At 38.7% G+C, this 24,000-nt stretch overlaps 1 protein-coding gene across 1 annotated transcript in view; it reads right to left on the bottom strand.

The window, feature by feature from the left end:
- LOC121982701 overlaps positions 1 to 19,171 on the bottom strand; it is an 82,358-nt gene extending 63,187 nt beyond the window's left edge. The window contains exons 1-3 of the mRNA XM_042535808.1: positions 18,926 to 19,171; positions 18,599 to 18,706; positions 11,767 to 12,083 (exon numbers count right to left, since the gene is read on the bottom strand). Coding sequence (XP_042391742.1) covers positions 11,767 to 12,083; positions 18,599 to 18,706; positions 18,926 to 19,171 — 671 coding nt within the window. The remainder of the gene's footprint in view (positions 1 to 11,766; positions 12,084 to 18,598; positions 18,707 to 18,925) is intronic.
- Positions 19,172 to 24,000: the final 4,829 nt, after the last annotated feature.

The raw sequence follows: 24,000 nt of genomic DNA, 5'->3' as shown, positions 1-24,000 counted from the left end.
GTGTGACACCACACACTATGTTATCTACAATATAAATTAATTGAACAACTACATTTATCACAAATGTAGACATTTGACCAATGTGATTCTTATTTCTAGATAAATGTTTATACCAAAAGCTAGGCTTTTAGTATACACTCTAACAATCTCCCACTTATACTAAAAGACTAAGCTGTCATATCTGCTGCCATACATCTGATTCCCATCCCTTCAACATGCCCATCAAAAGCTCTTGCCTTAAGGACCTTAGTGAAAGGATCTATAGGTCATCACCTGATGCAATCTAGGCGGCAACAACTTCTCCTCGTTTATACGATTCCTCGTATTGGGTGGTACTTGCGCTCTATTGTGTTTACTTGCCTTATAGACTTATGGTTTCTTCGAGTTTGCTACTGCACCAACATTATTACAATAAATTGTAATAATTTTTGGACAAACCAGAAATCATATCTAAGTCTATCTTGAGGTTATTAAGTCATTCAGCTTTTATGGCTACCTCAGAGGCTTGCCATATACTAAGCTTCTATGGTGGAGTTCAGAAAAACACCTATGATTATCACTCTTCCATAGTTATGACTTTACCTCCTAAAGTAAACACAAAACCCCAAGGTTGACTTATTATTGTCCCTATCCGATTGGAAGCCAAAATCCATGCAACCCACTAGGACCAAATTAACTGCCTTGTAAGCTAGCATATAATCTCTAGTGCCTCTAAGGTACTTCAATATATGCTTTACTGCAGTCCACTGTCCTTGTCCAGGATTACTTTGATATCTGCTAACTATGCCCTTGGCAAAACAGATTTCTGATCTCGTGCATAGCATATATTAGGCTTCCGATAGCCGAAGCATAAAGAACTGCCTTTATTTCTTTTATCTCCTTTGATGTCTACAGAGACATATCTTTAGATAAAGTTACTCCATCCTGAAAAGGTAAGAAACCTTTCTTGGAGTTTTGTATGCTTAAAACGAGCAAGGATTTTTCCGATGTATGAAGCTTGGGATAAGTAAAATATTCTTTTCTTGCGATCCCTTATTACTTTGATCTCAAGAATATATACATTCTCCCAAGTCCTTTATATCGAATTGTTTGGATAACCATACCCTTACTTCTGACAACATTTTGATATTGTTTCCAACTACCAAAAATGTTATCTAAGTATAGTACAAGAAATACCACCACGTTTCCATCACATCTTTTGTATACACAAGACTTATCCGGTTACTAAATCCATAGATCTGGATTACTTTGATAAACCGGATATTCCAAGACCTTGAAGCTTTGCCTCAGTCCATAGACTGATTGAGCTTACACACAAGATGCTCTTAGCCTTTTGTAATGAACCCTTCTGGTTGCTTTATATGGATGTTTTCTTCAAGACTTCCATTAAGGAATGCTGTCTTGACATCCACTTGCCAAATAGATAAAAGAATCCGGATAGACTTAAGCATGACTACCAGTGAAAAAGTTTCCTTTTTCATCAAGCCTTGCTTTGAAAGTTATTACCTTCCTGTCTATCCCTCTTTTCCTATTATAGACCTTTTTACACCCAACGGCTTTTACACCATTTGGTGATTCTACAAGCTTCCAGATTTTATTAGAATACATATATTCTAATTCTTTTATTCATTACTCTTTGCCAAGATGCTGCATCTTTATCTTGGAGTGCTTCATCATATGACCGGAGATCAGGTTCATGTCCTTCAGGGATAGAGTCCAAAAACTCTCCCAAAACATGAATCTTTTAAGGTTGCTTAACAACCCTCCCACTACGACAAGGCATTTTTTAAAATTGTGTATCATTTGTGATACGTGTTGCAGTTTTCCTTGTGGTATCTCATCTTGTACAGTTGGTACTAGATTAGACATGTCTTTTATTATTTCCTTAAGAACAAATTTACTTATGAGCACGTGGTTCATTATATAGTCCTTTTCTAAAAAACAGTCATTGATGCTAACAATGACCTTCTGATTTTTAAGACTATAAACCTACTTTTGTTTATCTAGGATAACTTACAAACAAGTGAACTCCTATCCAACTTATCATTATCTCTCATATGTGCTGGATTACCCGAATCCGAATATGCTTCAAAATAGGCTTACGCCTATTCAGCAACTCTATATGAGTAGAGAGTTATGACTTTGGAAGGTACTATGTTCACTTCCGTTTTCAGAGTATATCCTTAAAATGAATTTGGTAATTTTCTGAATCTATCTAATTATTCCATAAGAGTCCTTTACCTTCTTTCTACTACACCATTCTGTTGGGGTGTACCAGATGCAGTTAGTTGGGATTGAAATCCAACTACTGATAAGTGACTCCTAAAATCTCTCAAGAGGTGCTTGCCACTACGATCTTCCATAGTGACTTTTTACTTTAATATTTCTCCGCATCAACCTTGTACTCTTTGAACTAATCAAAGTACTTAGTCTTGCGGTACATTAAGTAAATTTATTTGTATCTTGAATAGTTGTCTATAAAATAGACAAAATATTCAATACTACCTCTTGTCTGGATATTAATAGGATCACACAAATCAGAATGAACCGATTTCAACATATCTTTGACTCCATACCCCTTGGACTTAAAAGCTTCTTGGTTATATTCCTTCCAAGTAAGACTCGCAGGTTGGAAATATTTCCACTACCAATGAACCCAAAAGTTCATTAGCTACCAGTGAATCCTACTCAAGTATAACCTAGCTTTTAGATGCCAAAGATATAATTGGTTCATTTCCGAAGGTTGCTTTCTCTTAAAATTAGAAGATGTGTTACTAATTTCCATTTATTGCATCGTGGGAGTTATTGGATTATAAATTGTCAACCATCATACCAGAATAGATAACTTTCCTATTTTTCTTGATAACAACTTTGTTATCAAAATAGACACAATATCTATAATAGTTTAGAAACTGAAATCAGGTTCTTTCTAAACTTGGTACGTAAAGACAATTACTTAAAATCCATATTTTATTCTTATCAAAAGATAAACATCTCCCACTGCAATAGCTACCACTTTTACAGTAGTGCCCATGTGGACGGTGATTTACCTTTCATTTAGTTGTCGGGTTTCCTGGAACCCTGCAATGAATTGCAGACATGATTAATGGCATCTTGTATCTACACTCCAGGTTCTGGTAGATAACACCACTAGACATGTTTCAACTAATGAATTAAATACACCTAAATTGTTCTTAGTTCTAAGAGGACAGTGTACCTTAATGTCCAAATCCTATTTCCAATCAATTATAATTGGGACCACTAAGTCTATCCTAAAGTATATCAGCTAGGGATTGACCATCATCCTAAGAATCACAAAAATATTTGGTTAAGACCAACTCCTTAAAAATCCCCATGAATTTTGTATGCCACGTTAGTGTGGACGTATACAAATTCAAAGAGGAAATTTTATCATTTAATTTTATTATCTCGTCAACCTTTCTTTATGACGAATAAAATTAATAGTTGGTCTATCTTTAATCAAATATTTGGTCAGGACTTCTAAATTTAAAATAATATTGATTCTTCTAACAATACTATTTAAATTTACCAACACCTCAAGACACCGTGAATTTTGCATGCCACGTTAGTGTGGACGTATACAAAATTAACATTTGTAAGAGGAGGGTTTTACCCATTAACTATCTTGTCAACGAAACTTTATGACAAATAAAATTATCTCAAACATCGTTAATTTTGTATGCCACGTTAGTGTGGACGTATACAAAATCAATCATTTGTAAGAGGGGTTTTAACCCTTTAATTTTATTATCTTGTCAACCTAATTTTATGACAAATTAATAGTTGGTCTCATTTGGTCACACAAATAATAGCAGTGACTCCGATGGGGAGGATACTATTAGATGTGTCTAAGTGTATACCATTACTTGACACTAAGTCCATTAATAAGATTATGCCCCTTCCGTTGGGGAAGATCACACGCTCTTAATTAACTTCCTATAGTCATCCAAAAATGGAAGTCTGTTCTAGTGATCTGCCAACAAGCTCATCCGTTATGGAGGAAGGCACTCAGAGCCAACGCGCAAGCTTGTTTGCATCACTTACAAACCAGTAATGGAGACCATGGGATTTACTTAAAAATCCCTCTCCCACTTAGTTATTTATAAATGAGGAATTTTAACTATGCTAGCCTTCTAAACTAACATGCACACACAACACAATATAAAAGCAATAAATAGAAAATCTAATTTTCAACTATTATGGCTTTTATCTCTAGTTGTCCTCCGTGTGTTGTCATCCCAAGCTGCTGCCATATTTGGCCACCGCCACCGGGTCTAGCTGTCGCATCCATCTTGCTCCTTGTTCCGCTGCGCCTCTGGTCCTTAGAAGGTTCCACGCTTTGCAAGATTCGATTCGCGACATAAATAGAATTTTACATTTTGATCCTATATTCCATAAAAGGAATGTACATGTATCTAGATCAAAAATAAAATCCTAATAAATCTAAATACAGCTCCTGCTGTATTTTAATACAATCATGCACACACATATAAATGCCCTTGACATGTCCAAGGGTCCAATCACACACATAAAACTATAAGCCATAATAGTTGGATCCTGCATCCACAAAGTTAGCACATCCTACTATTATCCTGCCTAAATTATGTATGACATGTGCATAATTAAACTAATACCAAATACACAGAGGCAAAACCCTAGCTCTGATACCAATTGTTGGTTGCTACTCGGAAAACCTATAGGTTCCACTGTACAAAAATTTTGTACAAAGGTCTGAACCTTTTCCTAGCTACCATGTGTTCTTTTAAATTAAATTTTTGAATCGCCTGCGGAACTTTACACGTTTGATCCAAAACTTAATCTATTTGTTCTTTTAGGTTTTGACTTGGATCTCCTGCGGAACTTAACACGTTTGACCCAAGTCTCCTTAAGTTATTAATTCCATTAAATATTAATTTCCATAAAAGGTTCCCAGTACTGACGTGGCGAGGCACATGGCCTTCTTGGATATGGGAGCAACCACCACCGACTAGACAAAACCTTTAATAGAAAGCTAATATTTAATTTCCTAAAATAACTTTAGGTTAACCAAAAAGAACAATCAAATCACAAGGAAAAGAAAGAAACAAAAGAACACAACTTCGAAAAACCATATTCGAAACACTAGAACGTAAGCCTCTTGTATTTGGTATTATTTCCATAAATAACTAGCATGATGCGGAAATAGAAATTACTAGTTATACCTTGTAGAAAAACCTCTTGATCTTCTACTGTATTCCTCTTCTTATCCCGGACGTCGTGTGGGCGACGATCTTCCAAGACGAGAACCACCACGCACCTTCTTCTTCTCCAAGCAAGGTTCGGCCACAAGAAGAACCACCTCCAAGGAAGAAGAACTTGATCACCACCAATGCTCCAAAGGATCTTCAAGATGAGGCTTCCTCCTCTTCTTCTTCTCCTTCCTAGGTCCGGCCACCAACAAGAGCTCCAAGAGATGTATGGTTCGGCCACCAAAAGAGAAGAAAGAAGAAAGCCTAGGGCCGGCCACAAGAAGAAGAAAAGAGGGAGAGAAAAATAAAAATATTGTCTCTCTTCAAGGCACCTTAACTCCCTCTTTTATAATCCTTGGCCTTGACAATTAAGGAAACTTATTAAAAATAATATCAATAGCTTTCCTTAATATGAATTAATGAGGAATTAATAAAATAAAAACTCCCCATTAAATTCATATGGCCGGCCACAATTTAAAGAGAAGAAAATTTCCAATCAACAAAAATTTCCTTATTTGTTCTTGTAAATTTAATTTCTCTTCAAAATCCCTTCATGGTTGATAAAAAGGAAATTTCTATAATTTTAATTTTATCAACATGTGGATAATATTTAAAGAGAAAATAAAATATCTCTACAATCTACAAATAAGGAAAGAGATCTAATCTTTTTCTTTAATCTTTTGTAGATCTATTACAAGAGAGATATTTTAATTTTAATTCTCTTTAAATTATATCTTCCACATAATAATAAAAATTAAAATTAAATTTCTTTTTTAATTTATTTTGGCCGGCCCTACTAGCTTGGGCCGGCCACCCAATTTTATACCTAGGCCGGCCCTAGCTTGTTCCCAAGCTAGCTTGGCCGGCCCCTATTGGGTAGGTTTAGAAGGTGGGTATAGGTGGGTATAGAACTCTATAAATAAGAGGCTACGATAGGGACCGAGAGGAGGAATTGGTTTTGGTCTCCCGATAAAATTAAGCATCCCGTGTTCGCCCCGAACACACAACTTAATTTTATCAATGATAATTCATTCCACTAGAGAACTATCATTGAACTACCGCACCAATCCCAAATTACATTTTGGGCTCCTTCTTATTATGAGTGTGTTAGTCTCCTATGTTTAAGATATCGAATGTCCACTAATTAAGTGAGTTACTGACAACTCATTTAATTAATATCTAAGTCCAAGAGTAGTACCACTCAACCTTATCGTCATGTCGGACTAAGTCCACCTGCAGGGTTTAACATGACAATCCTTATGAGCTCCTCTTGGGGACATTATCAACCTAGTATCTCTAGGACACAGTTTCCTTCTATAATCAACAACACACACTATAAGTGATACCATTTCCCAACTTATCGGGTTTATTGATTCATCGAACTAAATCTCACCCATTGATAAATTAAAGAAATAAATATCAAATATATGTGCTTGTTATTATATTAGGATTAAGAGCACACACTTCCATAATAACCGAGGTCTTTGTTTCTTTATAAAATCAGTATAAAAGAAACGACCTCAAATGGTCCTACTCAATACACTCTAAGTGTACTAGTGTAATTATACAGTCAAGATAAACTGATACCTAATTACACTACGACCTTCTAATGGTTTGTTCCTTTCCATTTTGGTCGTGAGCTACTGTTTATAATTTATAAGGTACTGATAACATGATCCTCTGTGTGTGACACCACACACTATGTTATCTACAATATAAATTAATTGAACAACTACATTTATCACAAATGTAGACATTTGACCAATGTGATTCTTATTTCTAGATAAATGTTTATACCAAAAGCTAGGCTTTTAGTATACACTCTAACAGCTTCAACCCTAGCTGCTGACATCTATTGCCACCGTCATCGGGTCGAGTCGTCGCATCCATCTTGCTTCTTATTTCGCTGCGTCTCTGGTGCTCTGATAGTACCACGCCTCGCAAGAATCTGATCCGCGATAAAAATAGAATTTTACATATATCGATCCTATATTCCACGAGGGAATGTACATGTATTCTAGATCGAACAAAAAATAAAATTCTAAAAATAATACAGCTCCTGCTGTATTTGATACATACAATCGTGCATACAAAATAATGCCCTTAACATATCCAAGGGTCCAATCACACACAATATCTAAATGTCATAATAGTTGGAGCCTACAACCAAAGAGTTAGCACATCCTACTATTATCCTGCCTAAATTATGTATGACATGTGCATAACCTATTTGAATTCTAAACACACAGAGGCAAACCCTAGCTCTGATACCAATTATTGGTTAATCCTAGGAAAACGTACCGGTTTCACTGTACAAAAATTTTTGTACAAGTGTCGAACCTTTCCTTAAATAACCTATTGTGTTCTTTAGAAGTTAAACTAGGAATCGCAGACGAAACTTAACATCATTGATTCCAAATTTAACTTATCTATTCTTAATGGTTTAGATTTGAATCGCAAGTGGAACTTAACACTATTGATTCAAATCTACCTAAGTTATTAATTTCATTAAATATTAATTTCCAAAATTGGCTTCCAGGACTGCATGGCGAGGCACATGGCCTTCTTAGATATGGGAGCAACCACCATCGCCTAGACAAAGCCTTTTAAGGAAAGCTAATATTTAATTTCCTTAAATAACTCTAGGTTAACCAAAAAGAACAATCGAATCACAAATTCGAAAAAGAAGAAAACACAAACTCGAAAAATAAATTCGAAAAACTAGATCTAATTGCCTCTTGTATTTAGAATTCTTACAAAGAAAATAACTAGTATGATGCGGAAGAAAATTACTAGTTATACCTTCTTTTTGTAAGTTAATGACCTCGAGATCTTCTGTCATATTCCTCGCCTCGCCTTGGACGTCGTGTGGGCGACGATCCTCCAAGATGAACACCACCCAAAAGAGCTTCTCCTCCTTGTAATATTCGGCCATCACCACCACAATAGAAAAGAGAGCAAAGGGAGAAGAGAGGGAGAGAGGGGGCCGGCCACCAAGAGAGTCTCCAAGCCAAAGAATAAGAGTTGTGTCTCATGAAGCCCCCTCACCCCTTCTTTTATATTACTTGCCCAAGGCAAATAAGGAAAAACTTTTTACAAAAAATAAAATCATCCAAGAGTTTTTTCCTTTTCCCTTTTTATTTTTCCTTTTCTTTCCTCTTGATTGAATCAATCACCAATTTTAATTTTGTGATGATTTTATTTATTTAATATGGTCGGCCACTTGCTTGGGCACCAAGCAAGGTGGCCGGCCACCTCATCAAGGGGAAAAAGGAAATATATTTTTTATAAAATTTTACAAGAAAACTCTTATAAAATTTTACAAGCTCTCTTTCCTAAAGTAGGAGTTAAAAAAGGAAAGTTTAAAAAAATTAAAACGATGTTTTAAAATTTAAAACTTCTCTTACAAAATTTCCTTTTTTAACATGATAATAGAAAATTTTAATTTTAAAACTTTTCTCCCTTTTTTTCTTAAACCATGAGGATGGTTAAAAAAAAGAAAGTTTTAAAACTTTTAAAACTCTCTATTAAAACATGTGGCCAAATTCAAATAAGGAAAGTTTTTAAAATTAAAATCTCTCTTCTAAAACTTATAGTTTTCTACAAAGAGAGGATTTTAAAAATTTAAAAACAACCCTCCTTATTTGAATATTGTGGCCGGTCCCTTCATGCTTGGTCACCAAGCAAAGGGTCGACCCCTATAAAGAGGATGTGGCCGGCCCTTTCTTGGTCACCAAGCATTGGACCGACCCACTTCTTAGACACCAAGAAGAGCCTTACATTTGGATGGACTTGAGGTAATAATGAGGCTACGACAGGGACCTAGAGGAGAAATTGGTTTTGGCCTTCCGATGAGCTTGAGTATCCCATGCTTGCCCCGAACACACAACTCAAGTTCATCGATAATAACTCATTCCACTAGAGAGTTATTACCGTACTACTGCACCAATCTCAAATTACATTATGGGCTCTTTCTTATCATGAGTGTGTTAGTCTCCCTGAGTTTAAGATTATGAATGTCCACTAATTAAGTTATTGACAACTCACTTAATTAATATCTAGCTCCATGAGTAGTACCACTCAACTTCATTATTATGTCGAACTAAGTCCACCTGCAGGGTTTAACATGACAATCCTTATGAGCTTCTCTTGGGGACATTCTCAACCTAGATAACTAGGACACAGATTCCTTCTATAATCAACAACACGCACTGTAAGTAATATCATTTCCCAACTTATCGGGCATATTGATTTATCGAGCTAAAACTCACCCTTTGATAAGTCAAAGAAATAAATATTAAATATATGTGTTTGTTATTATATTAGGATTAAGAGCACACACTTCCATAATAACTAAGGTCTAGTTCTTTTACTAAGTCAGTACAAAAAGAACTTACCTAAATGGTCATACTCAATACACTTAAAGTGTATTAGTGTAATTTATTAGTTAAGATAAACTAATACTTAATTACACTACGACTATTTTGATGGTTTGTTCCTTTCCATCTTAGTCGTGAGTAACTGTTTATAATTTATAGAGACCGACAGCATGATCTTCTGAGTGTGACACCACACTCCATGTTATCTACTATATAAATTAAATAAACAATTACATTTAACAAATAAATACATATATTGACCAATGTGATTCTTTTATTTCAAAAATAAATGTTTACAAAAGTTAGGCTTTTAGTATACACTCCAACATCCGGGGAGTCATCCACCAACGGATCGGGATCGTCCACCTTACGGACAGCCGTGGAGTAGGAGCTTTATCTCCAAACCACGTTAAATCAACGTGTTAGATTTGCTTTCTCTTGTTAGTATTTATTTTTATATTTTTGCTATGAACTAACCTTATAGGAAGCAATCGATTTGGGTGAGACGTTATTCACCCCCCCCCCCTCCCTCTAGTGGATGTCAAGGTCCCAACAGAGACAAGGAATTTTACTTGGTTACAACCTAGGTGGTTGTTAATTCAAGACAAATAAAAAGCACTAAAAGTCTCCTTCGATAAAGGTGGAGAAGCCTTTTATACTCATTGAACGCTCAGACAATTGCTAGGAAATGAATACAAGAGTTGATATCTATTTTCTATCTTCAGGGGTCTTTTTATAGTCCTTGGAAAATTCTATCCGGGGCTGGAAGGCGCCTCCAACAAACTAGAAGGCGCCTCCAGCGCGACAGACAAGGATAAAACTTTATCTTCACCAATGGCCAATTTTTGCCCAGTCTAAGGCGCTTTCAAGTGATTGAAGGTGTCTTGAAGGCACCTTCCATCAAAAATGCGCGAGGGTGCCTCCAGCAGCATTGGAGGTACCTCCAGCAGCTTCAACAACTCAATTTTGCTCTTCCGCTGCTCTGTTCACTTGGGTGATTTCGACCAACCGGAATAGAGCTCACCCGAACTCATTTTTCGACCTTCTCCGTGAGCAACTTTCCTCCCCGGCTTCTCATCCCTCGGACTGCCATGCGCGTCCTTCTCATCTATTGACATACTCTTCCATAGTACTTCGTCCCTCGGATGCACTAAGCCCGTCAGCTCCCTTCCCGCGCCATCCTTCTCGTTAGCTACATCTTCTGCTTAACTTCTTATGTTCCTAAGCTCCTACATACTTAAACACAAGGATCAAATGCAAAGACCTAACTTAACTTAGTTGACCACATCAAAACTGCCACGGGATACTAATAATCTCCCCCTTTTTGATGTGCATCAACCCAAGTTAAAGTTAGGGTCTTACAAAATAATAACAGGTTGCAAAAAAAAAAAATCTTGCAATATAGAGAATTAACTAAGTTAACAAAAATTGCAAAAAGTTGAAAAAATAGTAAAAACATTCTTACTCCCCCTTAACTTATACTTATCTTTCTCTTTGATCACATCAAAAAAAATATAAAACACTTTTTTAGAGGTATCTTAAAAAAAATTATAATCATTAACCATCTTAACAGTTAGACAATTAAATATTAATTTTAATAATTGGCTTCCAACTGTGATGAGACACTAGGCCTTTTTGAGTATTAGAATAACAATCACTTCTAGACAAAGTCTTTTAAAGAAAATAAATATTTAATTTTCTTTCTGAGACTTCTAAATTTTTTTTTTATTTTAGAAAAATTGAATGATCACATTTTAATCTAAGTATGATCTTGGAACCCAATACAAGTTCCTATCTACTGGATTTACTAAAAATTTGGGAGGTACGTAACTTTTGGGGATTTTTCTAATTTATCCCTGATATTTTCTAATGTACCAATTTAGCTTACCATACTTTCTAAATTTTAGTTTTTGAAAGTTATTCAGTTTCAAACACGCATGTTCATTTTTCAAACTTTCAATTTGTATTTTCAATTTATCGTTTTCTAACTTTAAATTATCAAATAAATCTAAGGGGCATGCATTGGCTAATTGTTTTTTCAAGTTTATATTTTCTTTTTCTAATTTTACCAAATCCTTGTAAAGAATCTTAATAAATTGAAATGACTTTTCAGGAGATAAGGCACGTGCCTGACTTACCTCGTATTCTGATGCTCCCCCTTCATCGCAGCTTTCCTCTGATAATCCTCCCCCTCATCAATGCTCATCTCTGAGCTGCTTTCATCTTCCTTTTGATGGTCTGCTATTAGGGCTAGTCTGGCATAGGCTTCAACTTCAAATTTTGATGACGTCGTTTCATCCCACGTCGGCTTCAAGGTTTTGAGCTTAGATTTCATTAGTCTTTTGCCCTTGTCCTTCTCCTTTTTCTTTAGTTCTGGGCAGTCGTCTTTAATATGCCCTTCTCCTTGGCAGTTGTAATACCGGACCTTCATTTTGCTCCAAGTTTGTTTCTTTGCCTGCAACTTATTAAATTTATTAGATTTAATAAATTTATTGAATTTTCTTACCATTAGGGTTGCTTTGTCTTCATCGATTGATGCTTCGAAGTCTGGATCTTCCTTCTTAGCTTTCAAGGTAAGATTGTGTTTGACTTTTCGATTTCTTTAGAATCTGCACATTGAGTTTCATGAAGTTCAAAAGAAGAAAATAAATTCTCTAGTGTACTAACGTCGAAGTCCTTAGAGATGTAGTATGCATCTACTAAGGATGACCATTTTGGAGTTCTCAGGAAGGTGTTGAGCATGTATCGGATTGAATCTCGGTTCATTACCGATTCTCCGAGATTATTGAGCTGAGTGATGAATTCTTTGATCCGTGCTTGGAGTTGCGCTACCTTTTCTCCATGGTTTATCTGTAGGTTTGTTAGCTAGGTTTAGAGGATGTCTCATCTTGCTAACTTTACTTCTGAAGTACCTTCCTAAAATTCTAAGAATTTTTCCTAGAGCTCTTTAGTGGATTCGTAGCTGTCGATTCGATTGACCTCCTAGGGCAGAAGGACGCTCAGCAGATGGAACTATGTTTTACCATTCACCACGAAGTCAGCTTGTTCTTTCTTCATCCATAAACACTCTTCTTTTCTAGCTCTATATTGGTCCTTGGGGATTACAAAACTATATTTCATAATTAACAGGATCTCAAAGTCTGTTTTAAAAAATACTTCCATCCGGCATTTCCATTGCACGAAGTCTCCCTCGAACTTTGGTGGATGAATGCTTGAACCGGCCATCGTTTCGTTGCTTTAGTGGCAGCTAGTCCTTTCTAAAGCGACCTTGCTTTGATACCACTCATTGGTCTCGGTGGACCAACAAGAGGGGAGTGAATTGCCTGTTAAAAAAATAAACCTTTCCCGACTTTCAACTAAGATTAATAGCAACTGTATAATTATAACAAGTAAATTAAACAACTACAAAATGAAAGAAGAGACAAGGAATTTTACTTGGTTACAACATAGTTGGTTGTTAATCCAAAACAAATGAAAAGCACTAAAAGTTTCCTTCGATAAAGGCGGAGAAGCCTCTTACACTCGTTGAACGCTCAGACAGTGCTAGGAAATGAATACAAGAGTTGATATATATTTCCTAACTCCAAGGGTCTTTTTATAGTCTCTGGAAGATTCTATCCGGGGCCGGAAGGCACATCCAACAAACTAGAAGGCGCCTCCAACGCGACAGGCGAGGATAAAACTTTATCCTCGCCAACGGTCAATTTTTGCCCAATCTAAGGTGTCTTCAAGTGATTGAAGGCTTGAAGGCGCCTTCCACCAGAAAGGCACGAGGGCACCTCCAGCAGCATTAGAGGCACCTCTAGAAGCTCCATTTTGCTCTTCCGATGCTCCGTTCGCTTGGGTGATTTCGGCCAACCGAAATAGCGCTCACCCGAACCCATTTTCAGGACTTCTCCTCGAGCAGCCTTCCTCCCCAGCTTCTCATCTCTCAGACTGTTGCATACGTCCTTCTCATCCGCTGGTTTACTCTTTTGCAGCACCTCGTCCCTCGGATGCACTGAGCTCATCGGCTCCCTTCCCGCGCCATTCTTCTCCCTAGCTGTGTCTTCCGCTCGACTTCTTGTGTTCCTAAGCTCCTTCACACTTAGACACAAGGATCAAATACACATAACCTAACTTAACTTGGTTGACCATATCAAATTTACCACAGGGTAGTAACACTCCATGCATGTTCGAGATTAAATGCAATATCGTTATTTTCCTCACGATATTTTCCATACACAAGCCGTAAAATATCCTTAACACTATGACCGCTATATTACGCACTATAAATACTATTGTAATTTACTTTAAAGCAATATACATTTTTTGTATGTATAGTGATATGGGTTATGATGGATCGGCCTAGAAAATGAAGTAGAGGTCATGGTCGAGAAAGATAAGAGGGGTATATAGCTGAGTGAATGTATGATTAATAGGATAATAAACGACCAATTAAAAGGCTTTTCAGGCACTCGGTTAGGTAAAGTCTGACCGAGCATAAAAGTATTTAGCCTTATAGAAGCTTTTAGTATATTACCAGTCGAGTGAAGGTCGAGCGAGTACCAATGTTTTTACACACGCTTGGCCTGATAAAGCCCGACCTAATGTAAAGGTATTTAACCTTATAGAAGCTTTTAGTATATTACCGACCGAGTGAAGGTCGAGCGAGCACCAATGTACTTACACGTGCTCGATCGGACAAAGCCCAGCCGAGCATAAAGGTATTTGGCCTTATACAGCTTTTAGTATATTACCAACCGAGTAAAGATCAAGCGAGCACCAATGTGCTTACACGCGCTCGACCGGACAAAGTCCAGCTGAGCATAAAGGTATTTAGTCTTATATAGCTTTTAGTATATTACCAGCCGAGTGAAGGCCGAACGAGCACCAATGTGCTTACATGCGCTCGGCTAAACAAAGCCCGACCGAGCATAAAGGTATTTATCCTTATACAGTTTTTAGTATATTACCGATCGAGTGAAGGCCGAGTGAACACTAATGTGCTTACATGCGCTCGGTCAGGCGAAGCCCGAGCAAGCGTAAATGTATTTAGCCATATACAACTTTTAGTATATTACCGGTCGAGTGAAAGCCGAGCGAGCACTAATGTGCTTACATGGGCTCGGCCTAACAAAGCTCGGCCGAGCGTAAAGGTATTTAGTCTTATAGAAGCTTTTAGTATATTACCGGTTGAGTGAAGGTCGAGCGAGCACCAATGTGCTTACACGAGCTCGACCGGACAAAGCTCGGCCGAGCGTAGAGGTATTTAGTCTTATATAGCTTTTAATATATTACCGATTGAGTGAAGGTCGAATGAGCACCAATGTGATTACATGAGCTCGAGCAGACAAAGCCCGACCGAGCATAAAGGTATTTAACCTTATAAAGCCTATAATACATTCCTGGCTGAAACATGCTTAACAGAAGGTATTCTCAATATATATACGACTGACTTGAATGGTCGGCCGAAACATGCTTAATAAAAGGTATTCTCAATATATATGTAGTCGGCTTGAATGACCGGCTGAGACATGCTTAACAGAAGGTATTCTCAATATATATATATATATATATATATATATATATATATATATATACACACACACGACCGGCTTGAACGACCGATCGAGACATGCTTAACAGAAGTACATAAGTATGACGGCCTAGCGAATTTGGTCAAAAATATCTTCTAGAAGCTTCTTTAGTTGTAGTGACGTGTTCTTATGCATACTTTATCATGAATATGAGTCACAAACAACAAAAAAGGTACATATGAGGTACAAAAAATATTCCTTAAAGGATTATTACATGAAGTCTAGAGGATGACTTCATCTTCTAACAAACTCTAACAAACCGGGGGTCACCTCATGACTACGAAGGTTATATGAGGTAGTATAAAAAGGAGGATTCTCTCCGTTGGCAAGGTAACCAAATTCTAGCATCCAAAACTTTATTTCCAAGTACTTGAGTTACTTTATTTCTTCTTCTTCTTCTTCTTCTTCTTCTTCTTCTACCTTCAAGAGAGGAACTGACTTGAGCGTCGGAGGGTCTAACCAGGGATCCCCACTCTAGTGCTAGGTCACTAACGCTTTGTTGACTCATCTCATTGTACATAGGATCCTTGAGGAGCTATTCTGGATCTTCAGAAGTTCGTCTTCATAAGAAATCACTGTTCATCGAGGTCAGCGCACCACCTCACAGGCTTCAGATAGGATCATATAGCATTGTGCTAGTGTGATCGTATGACACTTGCAATTTTACTAGGTGTACCTGAAGGACAATTCTCATTGTAATAGCTTTCAACACGTCCCCAGAAAGCATCAACCTTCTTATTATTGTCGATGATTGGATCATTACTGATAATGACAAACAATCTCGCTAAAACCCCATCTTCAACCTCACTCCATATTGATCGCTTTCTTCTACCCGCAGTGTCAGAATCTATCTTCACCAAATTTGTGAGTTCAATTAGGGATTCATGATCAAACAGTTAAGTCTCTGGAACAAAAATCGAAGTAAACGGTTCATTTTCCATCAGAGAAGGAAAAAACATATCGGTTGCATATGGATTAGATAAATAATTTTGTAGATACAAATTATTTGGATAATTTGATGGATATGGATCATATAGATTATTTGGTGGGTATGGACTATGTGGATAATTTAGTGGATATAAAAAATATAGATAATTTGGTGAAATTATAAATTTTGGGAAGAAATATTTTCTTCCAACAATTTTTGGTAATTTATGAAATTTCTAAAAAATCCTCGATTATTTTCATTTATTTTGAAGGAAAATAGCATTATAGAAATAAATATTCAAAATAAAATTGAGACCATGTAAATAGTTGAGAGAAGATTTTTAGAGGGATTTAGATATTTGAATGATTGAAATAAGTTGTGTAAGGTAATGAATATTTATAGATGAAATTTTATTTTTTTATTAAAATAACTATTAACTAGTCATTTAATTTTTTTTATTTTAACCTCATCAAAAAATACTTTGGCAATAAAATACCATCAATTCAATTTTATTTGGTTGGTTTTTAATTTTAAAATTTATAATTTATAATTATTTTTAATAAACAAGCATGGGAGGGCCTCCCATCTCATGCTTTGAACCCATATCCAGTGGGCCAACTTTGCGACCACCCTCACACCCTCCCATCAAGAATGGAAAGCACATGGTGGGTTTCTCTCTCTAGTGTGTGCATTTACACACCAAAGTGAGAATTTTTTTTATAATGTTCAGTTATATGATGTTCTGTGAGTGTTATAACACCCACTGATATTGGTTTTAACATCAATTGAATGTTATAACACCCAACAAATTCCACCAATGTAGAAGCCTTAAGAGAATTATATACAGCAATTGCTCCACTTTTGTAACCATGTTAGAGCCAGTAGCGAGTCTGAAAAATTCATATAAAAAAATTATAAAGCAGATAACCAAACTTGGGTGACTAATTCGGTTCTATGAAAATTTTCCATTGTCACCAGGATAAATAAGGAAGCACTCATGGTGGGGGCCCAGAAGCCCGTATTCCGTGGTTACGTGTCCTATTTAAAGAAAAAATTCCTACAAATGTGTCATAGCTGGAATCAAACCGTGGATACCTGAGTGATAACTTGGTACCCTTCCATTATACCGTAGCCTCTGGGGCCCGAAAGAATCATATGAGCAACTATGAGAAGATTATAGAATTTGATATTGAAAATCTAAATCAATCTGATGCGGATAGATTTTCCTTCTTTGAGGCTCTGAACTACCAGGCTTGCCACCAAGTTGGGGATTCTTGCTAGCAAAGTTTCTTCTACTTCACCTTAGGCTACTCTTCAATAGCAATTCAGCGAGACTTAGCAATACCTCCCATATGAGAAATTAATACACATCAATGGGGGTTGGTGGGGTTGGTAGTACTGATTTTACCCCTTTGATGCTTAAGTCAGCAGAATGCAGAAAACATGGTTTATCTTCTCTAAGAGAAGGGCTTGAGTTGGGACAGAAAGAGTCTTCCACGGAGAAAGAGTTGTTAATTACAAGCCACCGGAACAATAACCTTATGTTGGGGAAGGGATTTTGGTAGAGTAAAGGGAAAAAGAAGAACAATATTCAGGGGAGTCAACCACCACGTTGACTGGGAAAATTTCATAGAGTCCGAGGTGGAGTTGAAAAGAGAAAACAGCTTATTTGGCCAACATGTACTTGGTTATATAGTTCCTAATGAAGTTGCCACATAAGTTGTCAGTCCAATTATCATCCATCCCCTTGGGCATCGTCCATCAGGTGAGAAGGAGGAGTGGGTTGGACATGCCTTGTCATGTGTTAGGGGAAAGACCTATTGCCACCGTCATATCAGTTGTCACCCATCCCTTGTGTGTTGTCCATAAGGTGAGAGGGAGGAGTGGGTCAGACATGCTATGTACGTGTTAGGGGATGAATCTTCTTCCGCTGCCATGTTAGTGAATGGACTAGAGTAGGAAACTTGTGGTTGGGATAACTTTGGATTTAGACAAAACATTACCTGTCACTGGCACACATCACTTCTTTCTATTAGTATCTGACATTAATCCTCTATTTACTTGGAATGACAAATTTAGAAAATTGAGGAAAGTTTTTCGCAATGAAAATGTTTCATTGTTTATTTAGTAAGAGATGATGGATTATTTATCTCTCTGTTGTTTAATTGGTATGAAATAATAGATGGACGGATTTATGAATTCGTCCACGGATTGATTTTTAGACTTTTTTTATCGGCCCAAATCGGAAGAAACAAAGTCATTTCTCTCTCACCCTCAATCGCACGAGCCATTGGTGTCATGTCCACCTCCTCGTCACCGTTGGCATCCTACACTCGAAGCCTAGAATGCCATTTTTGTCCCAAGCCTCTCTCAAGTCCCAACTCAGGTTCCTCTAATTCTCTGGCGTCGAGCAACCTTGCTCCCTCGTGCATGTCTCCTCCTAAGGCGGATTTAAAGTATGACCTGGTCCAGCACGAAGAAGAGACTGTGAACATCGAAGCGTCCAAGGCAAGCCTTGAGAACATAGGTGGCTATGTAGATGAAGGCGATGGCATTTTTGGAAACCAAATACTTGAGCAACGTTGTTGAGAGAGCATTGAGGGAAATCAAAGCAGAAGGGAATCAAGTAAAACCAAGGATGGTAATTGATTTGGTATTAACCTGAATCCGGAGAGATGTCATTGAACTCCACCTTGTCGTAGACATTGTTGTCTTGCCTCTCGGTGGCCATCAACCACAGAGGCAACAACAAAGAGGAGCACTATGAGACTGGGAGAGAGATCCAAAGACCTGAAGCATCTCATGTTCCAAAAACTCGCTTTGTGGAATAATGAACGAGATGGAATGCCTCCATACAGTCAATGGGCATTCGCTCTCTAACTCTAGGTTGAGGAGGTCCACAGGCACATGCACGGGCGACGGAGAGAGGAGGGTGATTTCTTGTTCAAGGCTCTTCATTATGGAGGCGAGATCATGCACATCCACCTCCACCTCTGCCTCTGCATCTGCCTCTGTCTTTGCCTCTGCCTTTGCCATGCTCAAGTTATTCTTTTCCCCTTTCGCGAGTTTTTCTTTTTTCTTTTCCATGAGGATTCTCTTCTCTCCTGTCTTCTTTCCTTTATTTTTTCTTCCTTCACATGAAAGGATTTTTTTCCATAAGGAATCCTTTCCTTTCTCAATCCGCACCTCATAGTAAACAGATCCTAATTACAACTAATAAGAACGATTGAATCTATTGATAGAAAGAACCCAAATTTTGACATGAATTCCTCAGCCTGTGCCGTAGTCACGGCCTAGGCATCAACACCACCTGGGGGGGTTGCTAACTAAAGAGATGTGAATGCAAATGATAATTGTTAATGAGAGTAATAAGATAGAATGATCAGAGGGGTTATAAGTTAGAGGACACATTTGTCGGCGACCTAAGACAGTCGAGTCTAGGAGAGATCTCCATAAGTAGGGAGGCTCTCATAGCCTAGGATAGATGGATCTAGGGGAGATTTCCACAAGCAAGGAAACTTCACAGCCTAGGATAGTCAGGTCTAAGGGAGATCTCTGCAAGTAGGGAGGCTCTCGCAGCCTAAGAAAGACAAGTACAGGGGAAATCTTCACAAGAAAGGAGGCTCTCGTAGCCTAGGACAGAAAGTTAAGGCATTCCCTAATCAGGGTGTTTCTATGCTACGTTAGTTGACGGATATGTACTCATAGGTATTGTTCCCAAGTAGCGACATCCAAAATTGGGAAAGCCTAGGTCTTTCCAGGGATGTACCCTATGAGGTTGTTCCCAAGCTGCAACATTCGACGTTGGGGAGACCTGGGTCTTTCCGGAGATATAACCTATGGGATTATTCCTAAACTGCAACATCTGAGGTTGGGAGGCCTGGGTATATTAGTGCAGGAAGCATCCGACGATCGAACCTGCTTTTTGATTATATCAAAGGGTCCAAAGTTAAGTTATTTTGTTATCTAACGAGTTTTATTGAGATTGCAGAAAAGCCCTAAGTGTACTTAGGCAAAAGTCCTAGCTGCGGTTAGGCAAGTAAAAAATCCTAGGGGGTGGTAACCCTAGATCCTAGGGGGTGGTAACCCTAGGTGAGGAAAAGTCCTACCTGTGGTTAGGCAAAGGGAAAACCCCTAGGGATGGTAACCCTAGGTCGTAGGGGGTGGTAACCCTAGGCGGAAAGTCTTGGCGGGTCGAGGGCTTCGGGCAAAAAGTCCTAGAGTCGAGGACTCTAGGTGGAAAGTCCTGGTGTCGTGAACCAGGTAAAAGACTGGGCAGGTCGTGGAGTGGACGTCCAACAGAAAGTCCTGGAGCCTCGCGCGCTGAACAAAAGTTCAGTTGGTCTGGAGGATCAACTGGCAACAAGTAAACCCTCCTGAGTGGAGTAGGTGAGGATGCGTTCTCCGGTGCGGGAACAGTAGGCGTCGGTTCGACCTAGGGTTTCCGGTTGAAAATCTGAAGTCAGAATTGGACAGTCCAGTGACTATCAAATTCTTATGTTTAACTTATTTTGTTGTGCTAAACTCTGTCTTGCAGAATGTGTTTTGTATTTTGGACTAACCCATCTTGCAGAGGGTGAAAAAGGAGCAAAAGCCTCGAATGAACAGTCCCGAGGCGCCCTCCATAGAGCTTGGAGGCGCCTCGGGTCATTAGTTGATGACCTCCACACAGCAAGGCAGAGGGCGCCCTGAGCAAAGGGTGCATTCAATGGAGCTGAGGGCGCCTTGGACGCAGGTGGAGGGCGCCCTCCATGTGGTTGAAGGCGCCCTCAGGTGGATAAGCTGTGAAGTGGTCAGAGCTCATCCACGTTGCGGATTCGGTACGGATGAGGGTGCCCTCCATGGTGTTGGAGGTGCCCTCAACAGGCTATATAAGCTTGTCTCGAGCAGCAGCAAAGGAACAACGCAATTTGACAACCCTTCTTCCGTGTGCTACTCAAAAGATAATCTGGCAAAGCTGTAACAAGACTCCGACGATCAGAGGCTTCAAGTTTACTATTTTAGTTGTCGGTATAAAATTTTATTACTGCTTTAACATTGTACTTGAAATTGTAATATTTTCGGATTGATAGTGATTGTCCAAAGTAAACGCTCAACGAGTGTGAGCCTTGGAGTAGGAGTCGCCCCAGGCTCCGAACCAAGTAAAAAATCCTTGGTGTTTACGTTTGCATTGTTTACTCTTCCGTTGCATTTACTCGAAAGTTTTCCAAAACGAAAGTGAAAGCCACGAGTACTATTCATCCCCTCCTCCTCTAGCACTTTCGATCCAATAGGGTCTTGTCGGAGATATACCCTATGAGGTTGTTCCCAAGTTGCAACATCCAAAGCTGGGGAGGCATGGGTCTTTCTAGAGATGTACCCTATGAAGTTGCTCCCAAACTACAACAACCAAGGCTAGGGAGATCTAGGTCACGTCGCTAGCAACTTAGGAGGGCAAACTACTGGAGCAATGAGAGGAGAGAAGAAGACATAGAAGTAAATGAAAGTACATGAAGGCGGCGTCACTTTCTGATAGCCTAATATAACTTGGCGGTGACAAAGTAGAGCTATCGCATCGGCCCGTTGAGCCATTAGATGACAATAAAACAATGGCGAGATCTTATCTTAGTCGGCAGTCGCTCTGTCGAACGGTCGTGATCACGACATTATCTCTCCCCATTAAAACACAACAATGATGAGTTACAAAACAACGCATTGATCCATGTGATAGTTAAAAAATAATCGTTAGATGTCGAGCCCAAATGGGTGGCAATGTACCGCCACCATCGAATCTAGGGATGTGTCAGCAGCAACACCACATACACTTTCACAATTAATAAGGTAAAGTGCGCTCGTGACTCTTGTTTCCCATTTAATGTGACAGAACAACGTGTCAATCATAGGATGATATGTTATGTCGCATATTGCATTCATTAAATGTGACGTCTTATCTCCTCGATGACCAAAACTTGGTCAATTATCACATTGAGATTCCAACACCTTAGCTTAATTTTTCGAAAAGGTAAGAAGATGACAACTCAACATAGTTTAGTTAGTTGAACTATGTTTCTTTTGGCTAGACTTAAAGAGGAGACTTGTGATGGGATGAATTCCTACAGCTCCCGTGTGTCCCGTGTTGTCCAAAGTCATGCTAATAGATTAAACATGGCCCAAAGAGAATCAGATCCAGCCCAGATAAGACTTGGGTCTGATCTGAACGGTTCAAAACACTCATATGAAGGATTTGAGTTGAATCAAGGATAAGTCAACTATCAGTCTTAGATCCTGGCATCACTTGGGCCTAAGCTAAGCCTCAATTTCAAATCTCGACATCATCCAAGCATCAGTCTCAGTCTCAGCTACCGACATCCTTTGTCTCAGTCTCAAATCCCAACATCATCCAGGTCTCGATCTCAACTATCGACACCTTCCACGCCTCGGTGTTAGATCCTTGCATCTTCCATGTTTCAGTATCAATCGTTGATTTTGTCTATCCTCAAGGCCACTCAACCTCGACCTCATTCCGTCATCATTGGGTTAGGCCTACACCCTATGATAGTGCGTACGTGGAAGCGGCATAATTGCCTCATTGCAGACAACGATGAAGAATATTCCAGAACACATGTCACCATGTGAATGGAAACATGATTATATGGTTGTCAAATCTGATCTTTTAGATGCTCTCCTTCCAACATGCGACGCTTGATGAAAGGAAGGGCAACCAACGACTATTAGATCTGGTCCTCCATCAACCCATATAAGGATGGTGCGACATCCAAAGTGGAGATGCTCTATATAAACTCCCGAGAAAGTAAGTAGAAAAGACTAATTTGAGCATCGGAATGGACTACCGAGACTCTTCGGCGCCAGTCTAATCCTCTTTTGGAGTGTCTTTCATATTCTCTCATCTTCCTCACAGAAGATCTCTAGGGAACGTGTGAGTCAGTCCATTCGTTGACTGATTGTTTGACTATCCATGGTATTTAACCTAAACAAAGATGATTACGAAAGTGGAGATAGATGGCTGAGGGATTTGAGCAACTGTGAGAAGATTATGGAGTTGGATATAGAAAATCTAAATCAATCATTGCACTTTTGCTGATAGCTAGTGGCATTCCCTCCAAAGTCAATCACTAGCTGGGATTTGATCACTTCGCTCTGTTTTCATTACCGAGATAAAGAAAAATGCGAAGGAAGATTAAAGGATGCATCTGTGAGTCCCTTCCCTTTCGCTCAAATGGTGGTCTTATGGATGTCGCTCTCTATGCTCCGTGTGCCTTCACCTAGACAAGTAGAGAGAATGAGATATTTGTCATGGAAAAGTTGTGGTGACCAGACCAGAAGAAAGGTCGTATCTAGGAAGATACCCAAAAGACCAGACTTGTAAAGCACACAGCCATACGATAAGATCCAAACTAGAAGTTAAGGAGATCATCGACTCTGACTCAACGTTGACAGGTTTGATTTCCGGAATTGAACTCGCCTCTAGCTACATCACAATCGATAGACCGTGAAGATGACGAGGAGCATAGGCCATCCGTGAAGTGATTTCCTGACTTGTTGTATGTTGAGAATTTTAAAAATGATTATCTCAGCCGCCATGGACATCAGCTCTGACGCTAGCTTGAAGCTACCGCCTGCACCTTCCTTCTTAGCGTGTTCTTCTTGTACTCCCAAGCATCGATCGATGACTTAGAACACACAATTTCCTCTGTTCTATCAACACCAGTCCAATTCAAATATCTTTATGTACAGTTAGTTGACACTGATGTATATCTATTCAGGAAGAAACCCTTGCGTCTCTTCCACTGTGATTAACAATATCCACCAAGTATACTTCAAATTCTTATCTACACCATCAACGTCAACGTCAACGGCACGGCAAT

The sequence above is a fragment of the Zingiber officinale genome, chromosome 5A (genome assembly GCF_018446385.1).
Source record: "Zingiber officinale cultivar Zhangliang chromosome 5A, Zo_v1.1, whole genome shotgun sequence".
NCBI lineage: Eukaryota > Viridiplantae > Streptophyta > Magnoliopsida > Zingiberales > Zingiberaceae > Zingiber > Zingiber officinale.
This window is presented reverse-complemented; position numbering and strand designations above follow the sequence as displayed.